This window comes from Calidris pugnax, unplaced genomic scaffold (assembly GCF_001431845.1).
Source record: "Calidris pugnax isolate Ruff unplaced genomic scaffold, ASM143184v1 scaffold14, whole genome shotgun sequence".
Taxonomy (NCBI): Eukaryota; Metazoa; Chordata; class Aves; order Charadriiformes; family Scolopacidae; genus Calidris; species Calidris pugnax.
In genome coordinates, this window is record NW_015090793.1 from 44,892 (window position 1) to 69,313 (window position 24,422).

The following is a 24,422-nucleotide window of genomic DNA, read 5'->3' on the forward strand; positions in this document are numbered from 1 at the left end:
AGTGGCGGGTGTGCCCCCCGCTAGCTCCCCCCCTCTCGCTCCCCTCTCCCCCTTCTCTCCCCTCGCTCGTTGGTTTCGTCCCGTGCGGGCCATAGCGACGGTGGGCGCGCTGAGGGAAAATGGCGGCTCCGGCCTCTGCGGTGCTGCTGGCTCCGTGAGAGCGGCGCTCGCTCCTCTCCCCTTTTCCCTCCTCCCTCCTCCCTCCTGCACCCCGTCCCTCCCGGCTGCCCTCCGCCTCTTCTCCTTCCCCGCCGCGGGCCTAGGGACCATGTCGGACTCGGAGGAGGAGGAGAGTCCGGACCGCCAGCTCAAGCTAGTGGTGCTGGGGGACGGCACCACTGGCAAGGTCAGTGCCGGTCCCCGCCGGCAGCGCCCCGCTCCTCTCCGTCGCCGCGGTGCCCCCAGCCCCCTTCCTGGCCTTCCCCCTCAGCCGCCTTCCCCTCCTTCCTCTCCCCGCCCGCTGAGGGGGTAGCAGCCCGCGGCGGCTTCCAGTCTGTGGCGATCCCCGGCGGCGTGGAGGCGGCTGATTGCTCCCCCTCCGCCACCGGCCCGGCATTTCTCCCTCTCCCTTGTCTCCCTTGGCTTGTGTGTGGGGTGGGGGCGTAGCGAGGAGCCGGGACGAGCCCCCGTCGCTCCCGGGCCCGGCCGAGGCGGGCTCTTGGCTCGGTGTCTGCTCGGCGGCGGGACCCTCTAAGGGGGCTTCGGGCCGTACCCGAAGAGGCGTATGCGACTTTAATCCGGTTTTCTCGAGCGGCTGACAACGTAGTTGCTGTGGTGCTGCCTGGGGTGGCGTTTCCCGGGCGCTGGTGACGGGTGGTGGCTCGGATGGAGCTGCTGGGGTGGCCCAAAGGTGTTCTCACCGGGAGCTGCCGGGGTCGGGGCAGAGCACCTCAACTCGCGGTTTCCCCCACCCCAAAAAAGACGGGCGGGGAAGGCTGCTTGGCTGGGTCCCCAACCTCTCTTCGTTTCGGCTTCGGAGCTGGTCACCTCTCGAGGTGGATGGAACAGTTTTCATCTCTTTGAGTTGCTGTTGCAGAGTTTGGAAAGATGCTTCTGGGTCAATTTAGTTTTTGTTTGTGACTTTTACTTTATTTTCCTATTTGTAATTAAGTTCTATTTATAAGTACTTTGTTTATAAACAAGTTATAGTTGTCTTTTTAAAAACGAAATTTTGACAAATAGAGACCAAAGAAGGCAAAAGATGCTTTTTTGACCCATGGAAATAGCCACTGCTCTTTGCTTGCACCTGTGAGCATGTCTATTGCAGCATGTAGCCTGCATCTGTTTGTAACATACGTGCTAAAATAGTAATTTTAGTGTGTATTGAGGAATAGAGTTTTTCCTCTATCTTAAACATGGGGAGGCAGAAGGTCTGCCTGCCTCGCAGTTCAGATGGAAAGTAGAAATATTCTTGGAGGTGGTCTAAATGAACTGCCTGTCATTAATAGAAATAAGCTGTTAGTGAAAGTACATGCATGGCTTTCCTCACTTATGCAGAGCTCTATGAAGAAACAAAACATTTTTTGTCTCCAGCGATTCTGAACCCAGTCTGAAGTGGTATTGTATTCACCTGAGTCAGTAGATGGGCAATTCCAAATTCTTCTATGCGATGAGAGCATAATAAATGCACAGGATTGACAGCTGAAGTGCTGTTTCACTGGTAGCTTTCCCCAGGAGTTTTCCATTCAAACTGAGGAATCTTTTCACTACTGCTGCTCAGCACCTTGTGGCACGACCTCTTGCCAAACATAGATTTTCAAGGGTTCTTGAGTTTTGATGTATATTCCTGCTGGTTCCTCCCTTTCACACAGGAGCTGCCACTCACTGAATCTCCTGCTGACTCTAGGAATCCTGTGCTTCAAGTGCAGTTTATTTTGCATGAGCAGCAGTTATGCTGTGGTGGGCTGCTTTTCCTCCTGTCCCCCCTAGATGATGCTGTAATAGAGGCTTCTTCCAGCCATCCTGATGGCCTAGCAGCAAACACTTGCGATAATAGATTTATTGTAAGATCTTGTAAAAATAAAGAAGTGATTGGGTCATGGAATGGAAAGATAAAATGTACCTACTGCTATTTCAAGCATCTCCGAAGACTAAATCGTTGAGGTTCCTCTCCTTTGTTGGCTACTCGTTCCGCTTACTTGTTGAAACATGCACATGTCTATACGTTTTCAACTCTAAATTGCCTGCCTCTCACATCTGGTTCACAGGTGGTCTTTACACATATGCATACTTAGCCTCTCATTTACTGTGCAAGACATTGGTTTTTCTCTTCCTCTGTTGCTGGGATCATTGGATGGGAGGAGTGTAGGAAATAATGGAATGTATCTTTGAAATATTACATCTCGTGTTTAGTGTGAGATGCTTACATTTGACTTCTTTCCATTGCTTCCCCCACCAAAACAAAAACAAACAAAAAAAGATTTTATTCCCTCCCTCTTGGCCATCTGGGGCTCTCAATTCTCCAGAAGAAAAAAAAAAAATCTGTCTTTTTGAGTCTGCTGCCTGAAGGGGAAAACTTAATTTCTTTTTCCTCACCCATTGTTTAGAAGCAACATGATTCAGGTTCTGTGCAAGGGTTGGTAGCAGTTTAAAAACAAATCGGTGTCAGCCCAAGCTAAGGGTGATGTTTGGGTTTCCACTAGCTAGGAATTGCTCTATCCGTGAGGCAAGGGAGGGATGTTGTGCTTTTGTTCGTTTGTTTGGTGGTGGTTGAATGAATAATTGGATACTTAGAATTTTAAGGGTAGGAATAAGTACTGATGGAGGAAACTCTAAGGAGAGAGGGGTAAAAAGGGAAAAAGGAATGAAAGGAGTAAGAGAGTGAGACAGTAGAATCTGAAAAAGTATTAGGATAAAATAGAGATGGTAAGGAAATGGTAAATTGTTGAACAGAAAATCAAAGAGGGCGAGATTGGTTAGTAAGAAGATAATAATAGAGAATGATTTTAATGAACTAGACAAACTAGGGAAACAATCTGAAAAGAAATCGGAAGTGGGGATAGTGTGAGATGAAAATAAACAGTGATTATTAATAGCAGTTGGCTTTTTGATTTGGATTACAGTAGGGAACATAGATACAGACAGCAGCATTATGCATCTAAGTTTGAAATCAATCCACTCTTCCTGAACTAAAATTATTTTCCATTTAAATAAATCAGCAGTACTAGTATGGATTGGAAAAAATGAGATTATGATCCAGATATTTCTACTCTTGCTATGCACAGATTGGCTTAATGTTGAAGTGTATTCTGATGCTGATTTGAGATAGAAGTGCTCCAGTTTGCTACTGTTGAAAAAGGTTTTGGGCCTCTGGAAGCAAATCTTGGAGCTATTCATGGGAAGGGAGGTCCTGAAAAATAGGTGTGTGGGAGGAGCAAAGCAGCCGAGGTTCTGCCTTTCTGCCATCTGATGCAACTGGGGCTGAAGTATGGTAGCAGAAATGTCCTAGCTTTTCCTTCTCCTCTTACCAATGAGTGATGAAAATGAAAGAGCAAATGCCTCACCTGGTGGAAGAATTTGCAGGAGCTGAAACGTAGGCTGGGGTAGAGAGATGTCCTGCTTGCTTTGGGTTTTTTTTAGGGTGCCGGATTTTTAATTTTTAGGGTGGCAGATTGTGCCAGGTCTGGATCTCTTTGTTTCACATGGGCTCAAAAACTTCATCAGCATTGACAAAAACATGGTTGTCACTGTTCAGTCTTGCAAACGGAAAATTGCATCAGCTGTCCTGTGCAGATCGGTCTAGCTTCATAGAGGCATTTCTAATGTCAAAAAGTCTGGATAATTTTCTCTTTTTCCAGTGAACAAAGTTTCATCGGTAGTTAGGAGTGGGGTGGAAAGACACCACCTTCAGATGACAGAACTACTTCCTTTGCTTATAAAATACTACTTCCCTCCCTCCCCCGTCAAAGCTAGACTGATCTCAGTGACAAATTCTCTGTTAGACAGTTACATGGTTTTATGTTAGTTAAAGCATTTCATTATTTAGCCCAGTGTTTCCTTTCATTTTGTCTATCTTAAAGTCTTTGCCACTAGGGATGGGGCAGGACTTGAGGGGTGAATGTTCCTGTGCTTAGAGAGCAGCATTGATGTTCTGGATGGGAGTGAGGGAAGGGATAGATACGGGTTGCTTTTTGGCAAGTGGCTTCTCAACTGGCTGGTAAAGTTGATATGTGAATGGAGATTCATGGCTTCAGAACTATATGCTTGCATCCCATTGAATTTCCATTTTAGTTTTTCTTTCTTACAACTATGATACTACATCTTATCATCACTTTCTGAAAGCTTTCTTCTGTAGGATTTTACTCAAAGAATTGCCCTTGGCAGGGTTTTCTCTATGAGTTCCCCTGTTGTCCTGGTGAGTCGTCAGTGTCAGAGCTGGCTGTCGTTGCTTGTTCTGTTTGACTTGTCTGCTACTCTTTCGTAAATGTTGTAGGTATTTAGGAACAACTTGCCAGCAGTTTACACTGTGAGTTGTTGACATTGAAAAATAAAAGCAAGAAATTGTCTTGCCTCACCTGTGAGGTTTATTTGCATCTTCATTTGCTTCCAAAAAACCTTCCCAAAATATCCCACTGTATTTTGCACTTAGAATACTGTAATTTTTTAACGTTATTTTTTACTGCTGTCTTGACTGCTGTATGTTAGAACCCAAAACTTTTTTTTTTTCTTCTGTCTGAAAGGAGGGAGTTTGTAACACCAACCTTTGGTAGTGTACTACCATTCAGAACAGCATATAAACATTTGCTTTGAAGTATTTCAGACAAATGTGTGAACCTGCCAAACTGGGTCTAATGGAAAGGCTGCTGTGAAAGTTGGTGGCCTGGCTGTCTTAGTACAAATATGAAGGAAAAAAGCTTTCTTGATATCATACTCTGATCTCTTAGATTAACGGCTGGAATTTTATGAATGGAGCATAATCTTATTTTGAAAATGGGCACTAATCATTTATGTTTACAACTGCAGTTTTACTAAACTGTTATTTAACTTCGGTTACCTTTTACATAGATTGCACTCAATATATCCTTACAGGCAGAGCTGTCATGCAGAATTGTTTATGGCAGGCGTAGCAGAGCGCAATTTTAGGACTGAAGGGAGTATTTGCATTGTAGAGGTACTTGAATATGCATTGATATAAGTTCTCTGTTTACTGTTGTACAGAAGCTTGAACTGTTGCTCTTAGTATTTTGTGGATAAATGCTTGTTCTGTGAATAGAAGGCTCTAGTCTGGTAATCCAACACCTTCCTTGAGCTTTAACATTTATTAGAAAAAAAAATTAAAAAGGAGTTAGTCAATGATTTTCTGCTATAAATTCCTTTGCATTCAAGAGCACAGCAGAAGAAAACAGTTTAAGAGAACTTTACCATGCTGTTGATTACTTGCTGCTCTTGTTGGTTGGCTGTTAATTGAATGTATATTGTTTATTTTTACTAACACCTTTAGAAGCCCTCAGGGAATATTGAGTGTCACAGAGTGATAAAGCTAATATTTACTGAGCCCTTAAAACAAGAAGGGAGTGGTTGCTTATTTAATGGGGATCTAAATTAGTGTGTTAGAGAATATAGAATACTATGATATAGTCAGATGATATTTTATCTGTACTCTGGGTAATGGTTACTTTTCTGAAGACGAAAATTTCAAGGAGTAGACTGTATGGTGTATTCCTGAATGTTCTTATTCTTATCTACATATTTAAGGTCATGACAGATTAAAAATAATGTCTTTGTAATTTTGACATGCTAACTATTGTCATTAAAAGAATGAGTTCTACTGATTTTTTTTTTTTTTTTTTTTTTTGCATCTGATTAATTTTCTGATACATTAATTTGTGCTATATTTGCTTTAATTTTTTTTTTTTTTTTTTTTTGTTAGCACTGCAGTCTAAATCGGCATTGAATTTTATTTTGTACGTGTTGTTAGTGTTACTGTCACATAGCTGTAGGCAGAAGAATCTTCTCACGATTCATCCTCTGTGGTCTTTACCCTTTCCACAGTGATATAAATATATAAGCATACTCATGCTATTTCTAGTTTACTTGCTTTTTTTCCTGATTTATTTATTTATTTTTGATCCTCTCGGGAGTTGAGTTCAATGAAGTACATGAAAATGTTGCCAAAGTCTTTAGTTGATTTTTTTTTTTTATTACTTCCTAAATGTATCTTCTGATATCAAAACATCATTTATTATCTATATATGCATATGTGATAGCGATAGGAATATAAATGTGATTATAGAAACAAGAAAAGAGTAAATCTTGTGTTATTTACTTCACAGATAATTTAATAGTTGAATAACTGTTTTCCTATTCATACTAGAGCTGTAATGCTGGAGCTCTGGTGTACATGTTTTCATGCAAAAAAGAGTAAATTACCTTTTCTTTCTGCATAGATTTGACATTATGAGCATAATTTAGATCTTTATTATAACAATTCTATTAATAGAACTTGCCTATTCTCATTTTTCAGAATTATTGGCATTATTTTGCTATTGCATTTTTAACTAAATGTGCTCTAACAGCAGTTTCTAATAACAATTGAATTATGACTCATCTCTTCAGGCCATAATGAATGGAAAGCTGGCAAAAAAATTCCTTCTTGTCCGTTTTGAGTTTTCTCAGTGGAATAGTTTTGGGGGGCTGTTAGGCTTTTTTTCCCCCCCTAGATATGTAAATGCATATGTAAATATTTTTTTTTCCTGCAATTGTTTTTATTTGTTCAGATATCATATCAACAAGAGATTTGTAAGTGTGTGCCACTAATTTGATCTAGGATGTATTTTATCTATGTGACCTTTATTTTTAATATAGTATTTATTTTTTTTCCACAATACAAACTTATGTATTCTTTATAATTGCTTTGCTCCTTTTTTATTTATTTTTCCCTTTCCTTTTCTTAAATCTTAGATTTTGGGGCTTTTTTTCCCCTCCCCTCCCTTTCCTTTTCTTTTTTTTTTTTCTTCTTTTATTTTGCTTTTCATGAAGAACTTAAATTGCTAGTGAAAGAATATAAATGCCTGGCTTCATCACTTTATGTAGGTTAGTTGAATCCTTTTAGCAGTATGTAGTAAAAGCTTATTCTTTATTAGGTCAACAGTGTCTACTTTCATAAATCCACAAAATATAAAAGGAAGAGATAAGTTTCCAAAGTTCTGCTGAAAGGAATGATTCTGCAAATGTGCATTCTTAACATGAGTTTAGTTTTTAATGTGTACAAGAAAGTACTCTTCCTATCTTAGATTTTATGTTATCCCGAAACTTTGATGTACACTGGCAGGAATCCTGCCTCACTTTGGAGCCCCTGTGTGACTCTGCACTGTGCAGATCTCTGTTCACTCCCAGAAAGTTGGTCTTGGATCATGCTGTTCTGTACCAGGGAAGGACCCTTGTTTTGGAAATGAACACTTTTTAAAAATAATAGGCTCTTCAGGTATGGATGGTGTCGCGTAGATTTGTGTCGATTTGAGCTTACTAATGACACCTTATTCAAATCTGTGTAATATTTTGTAATACGAATATCACAATATCTTAGAAATACAAAGGAAATATATGCCTTGATGCTTTTTGCATAAATTAGTAGCCTTTGCCACCTACTCTTATTATGTTGAAGCTGGCTGGAATGCTTGTCAATCCAAATGCATGAGTGCTGTCAGCGTGCTTAAAAAGTGCTAAATGGTATTTCATACTTCTGGTTTAACATCAGGTTTTTTAGCTCTTTAAAATGACAACTTAATTTGATATTGTTCTGTTTCAGACATCCTTAGCCACACGTTTTGCCCAAGAAACGTTTGGAAAGCAGTACAAACAAACCATAGGACTGGACTTCTTCTTGAAAAGGATAGTATTGCCAGGTAAGAGAATAAAACTGACACTGAAAGGTTGGGCAGCAGAAAGATTTACAGAAATGGATTCTTCAAAGTAACGTATATTAAATAAGCTTAGTATAGTGCTTTTTATGGCAAAGTAAATTTGGGTTTTCAGAGAAAATTTTGTTAGTATGTTCATGCCAGGTGACAAAGGGTTATGCATTTACAACTTAACTGTCTTTAAGTAATAAACAGAATTCAAATAAAAGGAATGCTATCTGTATTTGTGAATTTCATTATCTCTACTTGGTTGTACTTGCTGTCCATGTGGATAGTGTAACATATAACAATGAAACAGAACTTTAAATATATTCATTGAAAAAGTGCATGTGTTTTGAAAGAAATATTTTTTTTTTTTTTTAAATGAAATACACAACTTGTATTTGAGTTGTGTGAGAGAAGCATAATGCAGCTATGGAATCGCACTGCTCTAATATGTGAATGCTGTTTTATGCAAGGCAGCATGAAATTGCTGGCATTTAATAGACCACTAAAATTTAGGGTCCCTCGGCACTCATAAAAATACAGTTTGAGCATTCAAGATGTTTCACTTCATGACGGCAAAGAAACTATTTAGATGCCAGTTGCAGCACACTGCATGGAAAATGCAAAGAAATAATTAAAAAAGAATAGTTGCTGGTAGAGGCTTGTCTCCAAACAATTGGGGCTTTAAAATAAGTCTTTTAATTCATTTGTGATATGGAAGTATGTCATTAAATGCAATTTCTTCTGGTTTTAGAAATCAGAAGTTAGAGTATGTGTAATTATTAAAAGTTGTCTTGAGGTTTGATAAAGTTGATGCAAGTTCTGTAGTTCTGTCTTTTTCCTCCCCACACTCCACAAGGGAAAACAAGCCCAGAAATGAAGCATTCTAGCTATAACCTGAAGTTATAAGAAAATATATAAAGTTTTGAAGTTATTAAAATTATATTGCCAATAATTTCTTGATTACGTTTATGTATTTTCTCATGTGAAACAGAATAATCTTTTCAGACTACTTCTGCATTCACTATTTTGGTTTGGCTGTACTTTTTTAGTATCTGGTGAGTGATAAAATACCAAGTTTCAATGCTTATTTCTCCATAAAATCAACAGAATAATCTTTTTTATTGTCCTGCTCATGCCTCTAAAAATACCAGTGTGCATAATACTTAACAGCAGTACTTGCAAGTAGAATGTGTACACAACTCAGACAGTGTGCATGCTGAGAACTTGTATTTTGCAAGTTTTTTTTCCAGCTGTTAAGCATACAGAAGCTATTAGTACATTACTGGGATTCTAAATATCCTTGTTGAGTAGAAAATTTGGAAAATTATCAACTATTGATTCATTCATGTTCTACTTTCTTCTAGTTAATTTTGTAATAAAATCGGAATGTTGATGAAAATAGCACCAAAACAACAACAAAGCCTGTACATCTATTTTTCTCATTTATAATTAACAAAATAGTAATGTCTGTGGAATGTATTCATATGCAGGAAGAAGCATTTTTTTTGTAGATTGTCATTCTGGTTTTGCCAATGCCGGTGTGTGTGTTCAGGTATATATAGATGTCTGTGTTTTATAGGTAAGCTGAACTGCTGGTGGGGAAAGAGAGGGAAGGAGTAGAAGAGGGAGGGAGGTAAAATTTCTAAATACTGGAATGGGAAGCATTACTTAAGTAAGCGGATTTTTCTAATTTCTTGATTAGTTCTGGATCTGCAGAGCTGCTGTGTTTACTTGAAAGCTTAATTCATGCTGCACAGAAATTGTAATGTGTATATCAGTAGGAAAAAATGCCTGGATTTCTCTTATTTAGTGGGAGAATTGATGAATAATTATGGTTCAGTATTTCAATATTTTTTCTCCTTTACATGTAAACAAAGATTTCAGATGTTAAAATTACTGATTTCTAGAATTGCTCAGAAGTTTACAGTAGGCCACATTAGAACTGCATTTTTGCTTGTAAAATAACGTACTGTTTTTCTGGCTTTTTGGCTTTTTTAAAATAAAGGCTGTATTTGTCTGCAGTTGTTTTAGTAACTGATGCAGTTTTGCAGTGAAAAAAGTAAATATTTTACATGGTAAAACAATATGGTTTAATACAAATAGTAAATCCTTTGATTAATTTTGAACAATGTGGCTTTCAGTGTTCAACTGTTGGCAAATTCTCCTCGTGCAGTTTGTTCAAAATATTTTCTCCAAATGCAAATCAATTTCACTGTATTTATTGATACATTATCTTGTGTAGTCTGGATGCAACCACGCTGTAGATTTTTACTGCTTAAATAGTGTATCTGTTAGAGGGTCTGCTGATAGAGATTCTTAAGAGCCAGTCGAATACTTTTAGGAGGGTTGTGGGTACAGTCCAGTAAACAGGATTCTTCTGTTAAAAGGATTTTTTTTTTTTAAGTCGTCAGTGCAAAAAGTGGGCAGACTGGTGTTTTTAGTTCCATCTTGAGTGTGCAGCACTTTAAGTAAGGTTAACCAATGCCCCAAGTATACTTCTGCAGGATCACTACTGAGTGAGCCCAGTGGCTTCAGTTCATACAAGAAACAGCCTAGATACCTGTGCTGTGTTCCCTCAGTTATTTTGACTTGTGTGCATTTTATACAGAGCAAAGAAGTGCTAGTGTTTTCTTGTTCCTTACCAGTGTAATATTATGCATATTATTTTAACAGGATTCTTCAGTTATTTTTACTGGTATGTTAACCTTGTTTCTAAGAATTGTCTTATTATGCATAGTTTCTTTCTAATTTTATTGTCATTCTCCAGTGTGGATGTTCCTCTTAAATCTATGAGAAAATAGAAGATTTCAAACTCTTTGCAGAAAACTTCATGTGCTGTTATCATAGTTGTTAGTTAAATATTTTGTAGGCAAATTGTCTGGAGTTTTTCCTTCTGTCAAAATAATCCTAACATCCTTCTTTCTCCCCCAAAATCAGTCTGGGCACAAAGCAAATATTACAAGATCTAATTGAAAAAAAAAAAAAAAAAAAATGCAAAATGAAGCATTGTGCACTGGAAATGATCCGCATGTATTTTGGGAGTTAGTGAGGTCTTTATTAAGAACCACTGCATCTTAAACGAACGTTCCAACCTTTTTTCCCCAGTTTTTCTTCTGCTGTTACCAAAGGAAAGTAAATAATGCATAACATTAGATTTTTAATTTGAACAGTCACTGTTAGACCATTTAATTTAATCTTCTGCATCAAAATCTCTCAGATAATTTCATACAGTTATCCAGGTACTAAGCCCAGTATGCTGTGCATGATTACTACTCTTTGGAGGAAAAATGAAGTTAGAAACTTTTTAAAGAATTTACACAATGCATTTACAAACATAAAGTTAGGCATCTGAAAATTGTTGAATTTGAAAGTGATAATGTTTATAGAGCTTTTTGTTTCCGAATAGCTGGCATGGAGGGCACAGTAAAATTCCAGTAGATTACATACAACCTAGTTAGAGGTGGAATACTGCAGCACGATGAGCTTTTGAGAATGTTTAGTTTGTTTACCCACTGAGGTTGCACAGTCATTTCAGACTATGGATTCACCTTTATCCACGCCAGATGCTTTATGGAAGACTTTCCTGCATTGTTTGTAGCCACTTACGTTCTAAGCTTTAAAAATAATTAATAAATACATAGTATATGCACTGTCAAAACAAATAAGCTTTTTATTCTATGAAAGGTTGCCTTTATTGAGCCGGAGTGTTTACGATGCATTTACTAAGCTCCATGTAGAAATGCTTTATCTTAGTATTAGAAAAGTACTGTGAATAGATTGTCTCACATCCATCTCTATATATTTGACACCAAAGTAGCAGTTTAGGAAATCTGTGCTTTTAACCAGATTAGAACAAGATGCATCTTAAAAATATATAGAGCTACATTTAATACCATGAGTAGCATCTATTCAGCTATATGGTTCTAATTTGCTGTTTATATTCATTGAGCACTGGGATATATTTCCGTGAAGCACACACACGTAGCTAATGTGAGTGTGTTAGTTATAAACTGGTGGCTGAATAGATTACATTGTGCGAAACAAGATTGTTAATAACATAGAGTTTGATTTTTGTTGCAATTTTTTAAATCTAGGAATAAAATTAATAGGCAATTATGAATATTTATGAACATGTAGAATTGTTATTAACATGCAAGTCGTGTGTGAGTTGTATGTAGATGAGAAAAATTTTCGTCAGACCTTACTGAATTAGAGTTTGATGCTTCCAGGTAATCAGTACAGTTTTGAAAACAGTTCTAACTACGCAAAGTGAGGCAAATTATACTTTAATGTGTTTGTATCCCCGTGGTGACATACATCATACGTTGCTGTGTGTGTATGTTTAGTCTGTGGGTTTCTAAGTTGTTAGCTTGCAGAGTATGTATGCATAACTTGTAGGATAGTAAATATTTTGTATTTACGCTGATTTTTTTTTTGTTACTTTGTTTTTTGAAAACCTGTTAACAGTTTCAACACAGCTTAAACACCATTTAGAGTAGAAAGGAAGATCTAGTTTTGATTCAAAAATTAAATTATGTAAAACATGTCCAATTTAGTTCCCTGCTTTGGGGTGGTGAGTGGGGGAAATAATCATAGTTTGCATCCTCAACTTAGACGTTTGTCACTATTTCTTTTTTTTTAATCTGTCAACTATCTAATTGTTTAACTGTATAGTAGTAAGCGCATCACTACCAAAATACAGTCACTGTGCAGGTTTTCCCCACTTCCAGATTTTCAAAGTCAATTTGGAGGGGAGTAGGGGAAGGGACACAGAGTATGAAATAATGTGGTTAAAACGGCATTAATTGTATTACCTTTCAGTTCCAAATACATGCTATAGAACTTTCTCTGTAAGGTTTTACATGTTTCTTTAGTGAAATGTGTTACATAATTTCTAGTCAGGAATGTTATACTTTGTGCATTCCAATTCTTTTCTGTTAATATTAAATATTTTAATATTTAGCTATAGTTTTACTGTATCTTAATGACTTAGCTGGACACAAGTGACATTTTTCCAAATGATAGTCATCTTTGTGTTGAATTTTAATTACTATTTGTTGTATACTTGTAAAAAGCTATTGCTGTTGATGTGCTAGAGCTGTATTGCCTGCTGTGATAATATATCTTTAATTTTATTTGTATCTAAATCTTGCAGGTTACAGTATCTGTATCATTTTCTTTTTCAGGAAATTTGAATGTTACACTTCAAGTGTGGGATGTAGGGGGGCAAACGATAGGAGGCAAAATGCTGGATAAATATATTTATGGAGCTCAGGTACAGTATAAATGGTGATGATTGTACCTATAGTATTTACAAAAAATTAATTGAAACTGTGTTCTTAAAATTATACGTATCTTACAGGTTGTTGTTTTGTAGATTTCAAAAATGTTGAATCTCTGCTTAACCTAAACTTAATTTATATTAATACACTAGTCTAATTTTGGTGTGTCGTTAATTTTTTAGAGCTGCCTTAAAAAGCGAAGCGAGGGCGCGTATTTGCAGATCTGAATAACTCTCAAGAACAGATGTATGTTTCCATGCTTTGTGTCTTGAGTTAAGAAAAGCAATCATAGTAAATAGTAAAGGCTATTTGGATATCCACATGGTAGATATAGTGGCTGCTTTTAGAACAGCTGCCTCCTGGGGGGAAAAGGTAGAAGGAGGAAATTAAGAGCAATCCTACACTATTAAACTCATACGTGCAACTGGGGTTATAAGAGGGAAAACAAAAGGAGGCAACCAGGTAGCTAAATATTTTTGCAGAACTCCTATCCAATGAAAATTAATTTTATCTTGAGGTTAACTAAGCAACTTACAGTGAATGGTAGGATTAAGTAAGAGCTAAATATTATAATGGTGTCTTGAGTTATGAGATAATTTAGGGGGATGTATTACGCTAAACTTCTTAACATGGGTGATCCTAAAATGTGCTCTGTTCTTTAATTTGGAGTTTATAATGAGAACAATAGGCTCAACATGTTTATTATAAAATGTTACATTTATCTGAAAAGAAAACAAATGCACCTATTTTTTCCACAATACTTTAAGCAATAGGAATATGGAATCCTAAAACTTTTATTGGACAGAAACTTTGTATTAATAAGTAGAGCACAGGAATGGCTAATTAAGCGTATTGGAATTTATTAGTTAAAAGAATAAAGACAAAGTTGTCAATTTAACATTGTCACTTTCAAAAAATGTCTAAATGTTTTTAGCTGTTGCATGTGTTTTATAGGATTTTCTTATTTATTAATAAAAAACATTGTGCTGCCCTGTTAAAAGATATACCAAGCAACAGGAGAAAGTGGCTTCCATGACAGAGGGAATTTGATTAATCACAAATTGTTGCCATATGCCCAAAGTAAACTCAATGAAGGAAATAAAAGGCTATTATGTTTTTCTGTATTGAATTTGATGATAAACTCAGGAGTTTCTTATCACCAATAGCAGGTCAAAAAGTTAATACTAGTGCCCCAAAGTAGTCAAAAAGTAAGTGAAATCAGTAAGCCTGAAGTTACAAAAGTTTAATTTTATTTTTTTTTTCAATCATTCTGAGCACATTAACAAAAGACCTCTACAGCCAATCTTTTCTCCTTAAATTGTCCCCCAACCCTCATTGTAATCCTTATTTTTTTAATGAACGAACGGCTGTTCTCTCTCCCATTACTGGCATATATTGTCAATGTCTGTAATAGGTTTCTTATCATCAAAGCTGACTTGGAACACACTTTTCTATTAGCTTTGTAACTGCACCTGTTAAAGACACATAGAACTATCTTTATTTTCATCTATTCATGAAATAGCATGAATGATTGGAAAGACACTGCTTTCAGCTGGTTTCTAGGTAGAAGCTTATTTCACTTTGAACATCTGTAGCTTTGTAGAAGAAAAAGAGGAACGATAACAATTTGGAGTATTTAGTAAGAAAAATCGTTTTAAGTACGTATAAAAATTCCTGTGAAGGGACAGCAAAGCAGCAAGAAAGTAATTGGGAAGAGCTAACAAAGAATTAGCAGGGGTTAATTGTGCCCAGCCAACGTGATTGCCTTTTGTGGTTAGATGATTTGCTCTGTGGAGAGAAGAGCAATGAATATTGTTTACCTTGACTTCAGCAAGGCCTTTAACATAATATCCCATAATATTACAGACAGAATGTAGAGATAAAGACTGGATGGGTGGATGGTAAGGTGACTGCATGGACAGCTGTACTTAAAGGGAGATGGTCCATAGTTCAGTGTCTTACTGGTGCCTGGTTATAATTTGTATTCCTTAGTGGTTGGTACTGAGGTCATGTCTTTTATTAAAATTTTTTGTACAATGGAACAAAACATTGCTTGTATGTTTGCAAATGACACCAAAATTGGGGAAGAATGGTCAGCATGCTGGAGGTGCTATTGAGAGAGACCATGACCAGCTGAAGGAATGGATCAACAGAAACCTTGTGAAGTTCACTGAAGACAGATGCAAAGTCCTGCACCTGGAATGGAATAACCTTATGCAGGCTGGGAATCACCTGGAGAGCGTCCAGCAAAGGGCCATAAGAGAGAGCATCTCTCCTGTGAGGAGAGGACTAGAGAGCTGGGACTGTTCAACCTGGAGAAGAGAAGGCTCAAGAGGGATCTTACCAATGTACGTGAATACCTGAGGGGAGGGTAATACCAAGAAGACAGATCCAGGCTCTTTTCAGTCACGTCAAGTGACAGGATGAGGCAGTGGGCACAAACTGAAACACAGGAGGTTCCTTCTGAACAGGAGGAAACGTTTTTTTCACTGAGAGGGTGACCAGAGCACTGGCACAGATTCCCCAGAGACGTTGTGGAGTCTCCATCCTTGGTGATGCTCAAAAGCCATCTGAACATGGTCCTGGGTAGCCAGCTGTAGGTGGCATTGGTTGAACAGGGGCATTGGATCCCTTCCAACCCCAGTGATTCTGTGAAATGGCTTTGGAGAAAAGAAGGTGGAGGTCCTACTTATAAAAAACAGTTGAATTGGGAGTCAGCAATGCACCCTTGCAATGGTAAAAGCTAACTGAATGCTGGACTGCATTCGTGAGAATGAAGTAGGCAAATCAAGGGAAGTGATTATTATCCTCTCTGACATTTTTGAGGCTGCATTTGGAGTCCTCTGTTCAGTTTTGAGTTCCCCAGTGCAAAAAAGCTGTTAAAATATTGATGCAATTCTACCGAAGGTTGCTACAAAAGAAGTATGTGTAGCTCTGGTGTGTTGCACTTGGTCAGCGTGTGTGGTACAACTGGCATTTTAAATATCTCATTTGCAAAGTAAAAAAGCTGTACATGTACACATAGAGTAGATGATTTGGACCTGTTGCAGAAGCTGTGTTCACTGCATGTATTCTCCAAATTGAAATCAGGTGTAAAGTACATGTGCACAATACCTTGCAGCGTGCCTACAGTACGCATCATATTTTTTTATCCAGTATGTAAGGATGCTCATAGCCTTGAATAGACTTCATCTGGTTGATCATCATGAGATTCAGAAATCATAAGTGGCTGAATTCTTGGTTTTCTGCTCAGCAATCCAAATGTATGGTAGACCTACTTATAAAACACTAAGACCAGCTGGATATGGAAGTTTTGGGAATCTACAGCAACTGAAAAGTTTATCTTAATAGCAAGTTCACTTGTTCTCAGTTGCAATTTGGTTAGGAAGTGGAGAATCTATCTATCCTTTGCTGCACACCTTGCCACTTGAGGTTTACTCCTCTTTGAATGAGAGCTTAATCAATTCTCTGGGATAGATCTTCTGGTTAAATTACTGTTAAGGTGCCATTTTTTGACTGAGGTCCCTGATTTCATGTGCCATGTTTTAAAATAAGAGTGCCAGATTTAAGGATCAGAACCTACTTAATTTGCTTGTGTGGTTGCAGTTGGAGAAATTGCAGTTCATTTGCTGTCTCAAAGCAGTTGGTTTTTTTTCTCCTTTTTTTTTTCCTCTGGTGTTGCTCATCCAGGACAATATAGTTGCCGCATCCCATCTTGGTAGCTGAATTTCACTGATGGGTCAGAAGAACTCTGCAGGCTGGGGAGGGAGGGAAAGAGCTCTTTGATCTTTATAAATGAAAGGTGCTAATGAACAGCGTTGATTAAAACTGACACACATGTCAGAATTGAGAGAGGCTAAGAGTAGTCACACAGTCAGTTACCACAGCTGAGCTGAAAGACAGTAGCTCATTCAATTATGGCAACTCAATTGCATGTGTTTGAGTGACCATATCCCCTGTATCAGGACAACAGTGGTTAATTATATGTAGACTGTAAACTGGTTTCACCTGTAAAAATAGCATTTCTGCAGAAGTGTGAAGATACCATAACGACGTTACTCTTTGCTAAAATGAATATTCTGTGACTGGAAGAAAAAAACTTTAGAATTTTGGTCTGATATTTCATGAATATTAATGAAAATTTGAAAGTTAATTTAGTTCCTTCATGCTAAAGTTAGTCAAAGGTTGAGGGCAGCTGAGGATAAACCTGAAGAAGAAAACACATGGTTTCAATTAGTGTTTAATTAGTGTTTTCTGTAGCTTTCTTTTATTGTGACAATTCTTTACATAAACTCGACACCTTCTAAATGTTGATTGTCTAGTGTGAATATATTGCCTGGTTACAACACTTCCATAATAGTGGTTCTGCTGTTGCTTGCATGGTAAATATTTCAGAACCGCTCCCATCTCTTACCTGTAATTGCTGCCCCTACCCACATATCTAGTTTCAAGTATCCTTAAGAGCTGGCGTACACTACCTCATAAATTGGCTTGTTAATAGAATAAGAGTACTGCAGACTCTACCTTCTCCAGAGACCAGCAAATCATTTCTGTAATATTCGCAGTTTCCAGTGACCTATTTTTGAAAATACTCTATAATTCCAAAACAAAAAGCACTCACATATGCGCCAGTGTAGGCAAAATGTCTCTCTTACTAGAGTGCAAGCAGGGACTATTTGCCACCTTTCTGGAGAATAGAGAATTAACGTGCTGTTCTCTGTGTGCTGTCCTCCATATGTTTCAAACCTCTTTCATGGCAGGGAAATGTGCTAATTTTGTGTGAAAAGGCCAGTGTTAATTTTCCACCTTAATTCCTCATGCATAATAAGGAAATAACAGCTTTTATACTATCTGCACATTCTGTCCTCCGCATACAGTAAGTTTGTGGAAAGTATGATGTATTTCTGTGAAAGCAATGATGGGATTTCTATGTTAAATTAAAAAAAAAAGTAAAATAAATTTTACCTGTGGAGTTTTGAGTAGTCCTTCATTACTTGTCTATATCATACTAAGTTGCTTATAGAGTGCTGTTGTGGCAAAAATTTAAGCAAGAAGTATTCTTTATGACCTAGATGCCATGCTGCTTTTTTTTTTTTTTTATCTCTAAGATGTCATACTTGCCATCTTTGTTTCTGAAGTATAGCAAATACTGACAAGATGCAAAAAAAGAATGATTAAGAAAATATGCCTTGGAGTCAATGTTTAGTTCACAGAGAAGGGGACCGAATGGAAGTTGGGGGAGCTCTAGTTGTGAACTTTCAATGTTTTCTTTCACAGCAAATCCACCATGAATACCCTTTCTTCCAAAGGTGTAGGTGGGCTGCAGTTGGCTAGAGGACATGCAGCAGAGTAGTGTTTTGGTGAAGAATGTTAGAAGCTGAGTTGGCCAACCTTAAATGCTCAGATTCTATTAACTTTATCTTCCATCTAACTCCGATTAAACTCTTCAATGCTGAAGGTGGTTTAGATAGTCTGCTCTGCTTTTCTGCAAGCTGGTGAGAGAACTCAGCCACTGGTGAAAGAAGTGTGCCACGTGCACTTTCTCATTTACAACTTCCAGCCTATGTCTGTTTTTTTTAACTTTTACAATTCCTGTCCTTCAGCCTGAGTATATTCTTTTCCATTGAGCATTAAATAACACCAGTATGTCCTTCCTAGAGCAAAGCTTGTATTATGAAAGACAAATATCTACATGCACAGGCATTTGGGTAGTTATAAAAATCATGAGTCATGAGCTGTTACCTGAGATGCAAGGTATTAAGAAGTAAATTATACAGAAGTTGGAAGAGGTAAGTGGATGTTTAATATTTGATTTGATTAGTAAAGCAAAGGAGGAAAGATAGCAAAGGAAAAGATGGGTGTCATAATTCGTAATTTCCTTGAATGAACTGGTGAAAGGTGCTCCTCAGAAATTAATAGCAGCCATGTAAATATAAGGAACAAGAACTCATTTTTGCCAAGGAGTTGATGGCATCAAATGAAAAGAGATAGATTTGTATTGCTATCATAGGGAAATAGGAATTGAAGGGATCTCAGTAGACTCTCTTGCCCTCCTCGAAAGCTATACCTGTCATGTCTATTTCATTTTTATCAACCTTCAGAAATCGTCTGGTGCTGATGTCTCTGCTGCTTCTGAAGGTGGTGTATTTCAGAGCTTCGCTATTCTTATTGTCTACATGTGTTGTTCTAGTATGTACTCTTGCTACAATCTTCTTGCTGTAAGTTAAACCTATTGCTGCATGTCATTTTGATCACAGAATCATAAGAAAATTCAGGGTGGAAAGGATCTCAGGAGGTCTCTATCCAAAGCTCCTGCTCAAAGTAGGGCCAGCCGTGAGACGGGACTAGGTTGCTCAAGGCTTTATCCAGTTCCTTCTTGTAAACTTCTAAGGATGGAGGTTGAGCAACCTCTTTGGGCAACCTATTCCACTGCTTAAATCTCCTCATGGTGGAAAAGCTTTTCCTTGTATCTAGTTTTAATTTCTTTTGTACCAGCTTATGTCCGTTGTGTTTCATCCTCCTGCTGTAAAGAGCCTGGCTCCATCTCCTTCATAGCTTCCTCATGTTTTAGAGGGCTGATTTTAGGTCCTCCCAGGGCCACCTCCTCTCCCAAGCTGAATAATTCTGGTTCCCTCAGTTTTTCCTCATAGGATAAGTGCCATCTTCAAACTATGTATAAGAGCATATAAAAAGAGAACTCCTGTTATCCTTCCTTGAAACTTTTACCAGCATCATCATGCCTGCCATCAGTCTTGTGTTAGTTGAAAAAACTGGGCTGTTTCAATTTTCTGATGTTTCTAAGCCTCTGATACTGTTACTGGTCTCTTCTAGTCTACGCTTTTCTTCACACTCAGTATCCAAAGCTGGATGCTTTATTTCACCTGGGGTGTTTCATGCCAGTGTGATATTCTCCTTTCTGCTACAAAATAAAGTTGACATATTCAACTGTGATATACTATAAGTCCTTGATCTTATTATATAGAACTTGCTACAAAGCCAGATGTTTCCTATTGTGCAGTAGATTATTGCTTCCTTTGAACTTGTCATGGTGCTTATTGAATTGCATCCTATTATTTTTAGATTGTTTTTATCATATAATCTAAACTCTCCTCAGGTAATCTTACGATCTCTACCAGTTTGTTGTCATCTGTGACATTAATTCAATAAGTGTGCATTCTATTTTATGATCTGAGACACTCTGCATGAAACTATCAAGTAAAGCTGAGCCCAGACAAATGCCTGAAAAACTTGACTTGAAAAAATCGTTTCTATTGACAGTGGGTCTTTAAACTAGCTAGTTTTGTATGCATTGTATTGTTTTTTTAGAATATTTATGAAAATTTCATGTGAGGAACAGTGTGCAGTTCTAGGGATTTTTTTTTTTTCCAGATGTGAACTCCATGAGAAAAAGTGTGACAGAAGCCAATTCTGACTCTATTCCTCATTTACAAGATACTTACTTTATATTAGGGTATAGTGAAAAGCAGGGGCAGAAGTCTCAGTAATTGAGAGGAGAGTGATTTGTGAGAGCTGATCTTAGAATTACTGAGGGGAGAAGTTGGACATTTAGGTTGTTAATAGGCTGTGCTTCGTAACACTGGATATTAGCTCTGAGGAATCCTCACTAATGACTGCTTTGACTAGTTATTTTTTTTTAGCATGGCCCAGAATCTCTGAGATACGCGGGACTCCATTATTTTTGGTTCTTGACCACATTTTTAGCTTCTTCTTTGAAAGTTTAAACCTTGCCAGTACTTCTTGCTTGTCTTCCACAACAGTGGAGGAAGGGATCTGGCCTTTCTTTCCAAAGGAGAGCAGAGATGCAACAGTCAGGCAATGTGTAGAAATGTATGATTGAACTGCTTCTAGTTTTTTTTTTTTTTTTTCAAATTGGGAACAGTGAAGCTACAAATAATATTAGCTGAAATAAATGTCCTTCTCCTGTATGATTTTATTTTTCCTTACTATTAGTGTGAAGTGCTTTTGGGTTTTTCATAAAGCATATGCAGTTTGGAATATTTCTAATATAACTAATTGCGCTCTTTACTAAATTGCCATTTTTTTTCCTGCCCTTGTAGTTCAGTTAGCATCTGAATTTGGAACACATGGAATGCGGGAGAAATACTGTAATGAAATGTGTTTATTACAGAAGCTTATAATGCCTTTGATTATTTCTCAAAAGAATGCCGTTATTTGTTAACGCTCTTATTTTATGATAATAATTTAGACTGATGCAAATTTTACCATGTTTAAATATTCTTATAATTTGTAACATTTTAAATATATCTCTTTATTCAGGGTATTCTCTTGGTTTATGATATTACCAACGGCCAGAGCTTTGAAAATTTAGAAGACTGGTATAATGTGGTAAAAAAAGTGAACGAAGAATCAGAAACACAGCCGCTTGTGGCCTTGGTTGGAAATAAAAGTAAGTTATTCATATTTAAATATGAATCGAAATACTCTGGCTGTTGCTCTCTATTGAAGAAATGGCACAGGGCATATATCTTTAGTAAAATGAAGCTAAACACCGTCTGGTGGGTTGTTGCTGTGTAGAGATGAGATATTTGGGCGTACCTCAGGATTCTGGCTCTGGGCAGTTAGGCTGGGGGACTTGCTGCATCGTGCCTTGCCCAGCCTGCAGCCTCTCTGCCTGTGTGTTCTGTTCCTGGAGAGCAGCAGACAGGAGTAGAGAGATCTCTCTCACCCACGTTTGAATTTGATAGGGCTTCAGGATGTAGCCACGGCATGCATCTAGAATGGAGAACTGGGAAGCGTTCCTGGATCTAATAACAGGTATATTTCATGGTCCTGTGTGTCAAGAGACTGCTAAACTAAGTACTGATCTACGTTACTTAAAATAACGACACTGTGCACTAGGCATAAAAGTTATGAGCTGCTTATTAGGCTTTTTTTGCACACTATCTGTAGTTGCATATGAGGTTTCGTAATTTCTTGTTCTGGGATTTTTTAACTTGTCTTCTTTTTTTGTCACATAAGTATGATATAATGGTTTTGTTCTGACCACCAAAACATCGCCTAGTTAGTCTCCTAATTAGATGGATTCCAAATTCCCCCATTTCCAGCTAAGAAATCTTACAGAAGCATCCTTTCTAGCATATCTGAGGTCTTGATCCTGGCTCTCCTACCCTTTTTCTATTGAAAATGATAAAAGCAACATAAAGCAATTCTAGAAACAGAGTGGTTGAAACAGATACAGATTTTTATTTAACAATGTAAACATGTTTTTGAACAACAAAAATCCAGATTTGTTTGGGTTTTTTTGACTTTCCAAGTAATTAGTGTCCATGCCAGAATATCCATATCATGAACGAACCTGAAAAAAAGCCTCATCTAGCAAGTTAATGTTGTTTAAAAGCATTTGAAAACAATGTAGAGACAACACTTTCATTCAGAACCATTAACTGTAGTGTTGCTACTGTGATGCTGTAACATTTTATGATATTAATTATGAAAGACTACTTATTTTCTGGGAAGAAAACAGAAGCTCTTAGACTTACAATATATAAATAGCACTTCTGAAAGTATAACATAGACACTGTTGTACTCGAGCAGACTAGAGTCAATAATACAGATTCTGTTGAAATTCAAATGAAAAATATTTTTCACTGATTTATATTTTGCCCCGAAATTGGATTTCCTAGCTGGAGTTCTGTAAATCTTATGGAGTATTTTCAGTAAGATACACTGTAATATAGGATAAATAATGTTATTTACCTGGTATGACACCATAGAGATAGAAAACAACACTGGTTTTGATTTGAAGGGGTTTTATCTCTGTTTATACCTTAAGTATATATATTTTTCTCATATACATGCCTGCAATTCTTTAAAATCCAAGTATTTCCTTGGGAGTGTCTTTAAATAGAGTATGGTTTCATAGAATCATAGAATGGTTTGGGTTGGAAGGGACCTTAAAGATCATGTAGTTCCAAGCCGCCTGCCATGGACAGGGACACCTCCCACCAGACCAGGTTGCTCCAAGCCCCATCCAGCCTGGTTTTGACTCACGCCTCCAGGGGAGACTGCGAGATCTCGTAGGTGAATTTCCAGATAAAGACTGACACTGACTAGTGAAAGGGCTTACCTTTTATGAAAAAAGCAAGTGAAGGAACAGCGTGCTTGCTACCTCATTTTCTTTCAGAAGCTGTGTATAAAGAAAAAAAACCAAACTACTGCTTTCATGTGATCCTAAGGATGTTTTTTGTTGTTGCACATGTTGAGCATGCAGGGGATGCTTCTTACAGAAGTTTTTTGCTTTATTTTTATTTCGATATGATAAAAATGAAGCTTTCAAAAGTGTATTGCTTTTCTGAATTCTGTAATAGGAGAAGCTTCCACCCCGGTGCTCTAATGGGCTGGGAGAGGTAACTGTAGTCAGGGTTCTTTTGTTACATAAATAGAAAACAAGGTGTTGATGTAGAAGCATGGTGTTGACTTTCGCATATTATGAAAGGATAAAGCTACCAGAACTAACAAGTTCTTTGGGTGGAATCACTGTGTTCAGAATAGCTCAACTTTACTCAGTGATAAGACACTCGTACACAAAGCAAGAGCAATAATAGGTTTGAAGCCAAGAAAGGCCATTTGATGAATCGATGAACTTATTTAACCTCATCAGACAGAAGAAATATTTTCAGTCATTAGTTTCTGCCTCAGGACTGTGATTGGCTTTTGAGCTACACATGTCTTTTTAGGAAAATATCCAGGCATGCTTACTTAAAGACTGGTAAAGTCTGTATCGACAGGGAAGTTATATTAACACTTACCTTTCTTTCTGATAAAAGTTTTTAAAGATTGCCAAGAATGCAGTTATTTTCATTCATAGCTACTAGAAAGCACAGGGCCAGTATTTAGATAACTAGATAAGAATTTGTAAGCCCAGCTGAACCCATCGGCCCAAATCTAGTGCTGCTCTTCTGAGCATGCTAACATTGGGTTTAGGCTCTCGTTTGACCATTTTCACTTACTATTGCTTTCTGAAAGAACTGCATATTTTTCCATTTTAGGATAAATACACCTGGGATCTTTGCCGTAATGCTTCAGAAATAGGTGGAAAGCTATAGGTTTTTTTTTAAAAAAAAAAACCTTGGAAGAAAATAATGAAAAGTGGCTTTCTTCACAGTGACACACAGAAAACAGTACACAGAAATCCTATTAGATGAAAATAATTTCCTTGGGTAATTTTCTAATTGAAAGAAAACTGCCTCATATGTAGCAGTGTATGATGCATAAATGTGTACTAGCTTTTAAATTGTCTATAAAACCACAT

At 37.5% G+C, this 24,422-nt stretch overlaps 1 protein-coding gene across 2 annotated transcripts in view; it reads left to right on the forward strand.

Moving 5' to 3' along the window:
* The first annotated feature begins 74 nt into the window (after positions 1 to 74).
* The window catches only part of RAB28 (RAB28, member RAS oncogene family), a 77,213-nt gene continuing 52,865 nt past the window's right edge, over positions 75 to 24,422 (forward strand). For both annotated transcript variants that reach the window (XM_014936079.1, XM_014936080.1), the window contains exons 1-4: positions 75 to 346; positions 7,748 to 7,844; positions 13,034 to 13,122; positions 21,428 to 21,557. In XM_014936079.1, the coding sequence (XP_014791565.1) occupies positions 269 to 346; positions 7,748 to 7,844; positions 13,034 to 13,122; positions 21,428 to 21,557 (394 nt within the window). In that variant the 5' untranslated portion in view covers positions 75 to 268. The remainder of the gene's footprint in view (positions 347 to 7,747; positions 7,845 to 13,033; positions 13,123 to 21,427; positions 21,558 to 24,422) is intronic.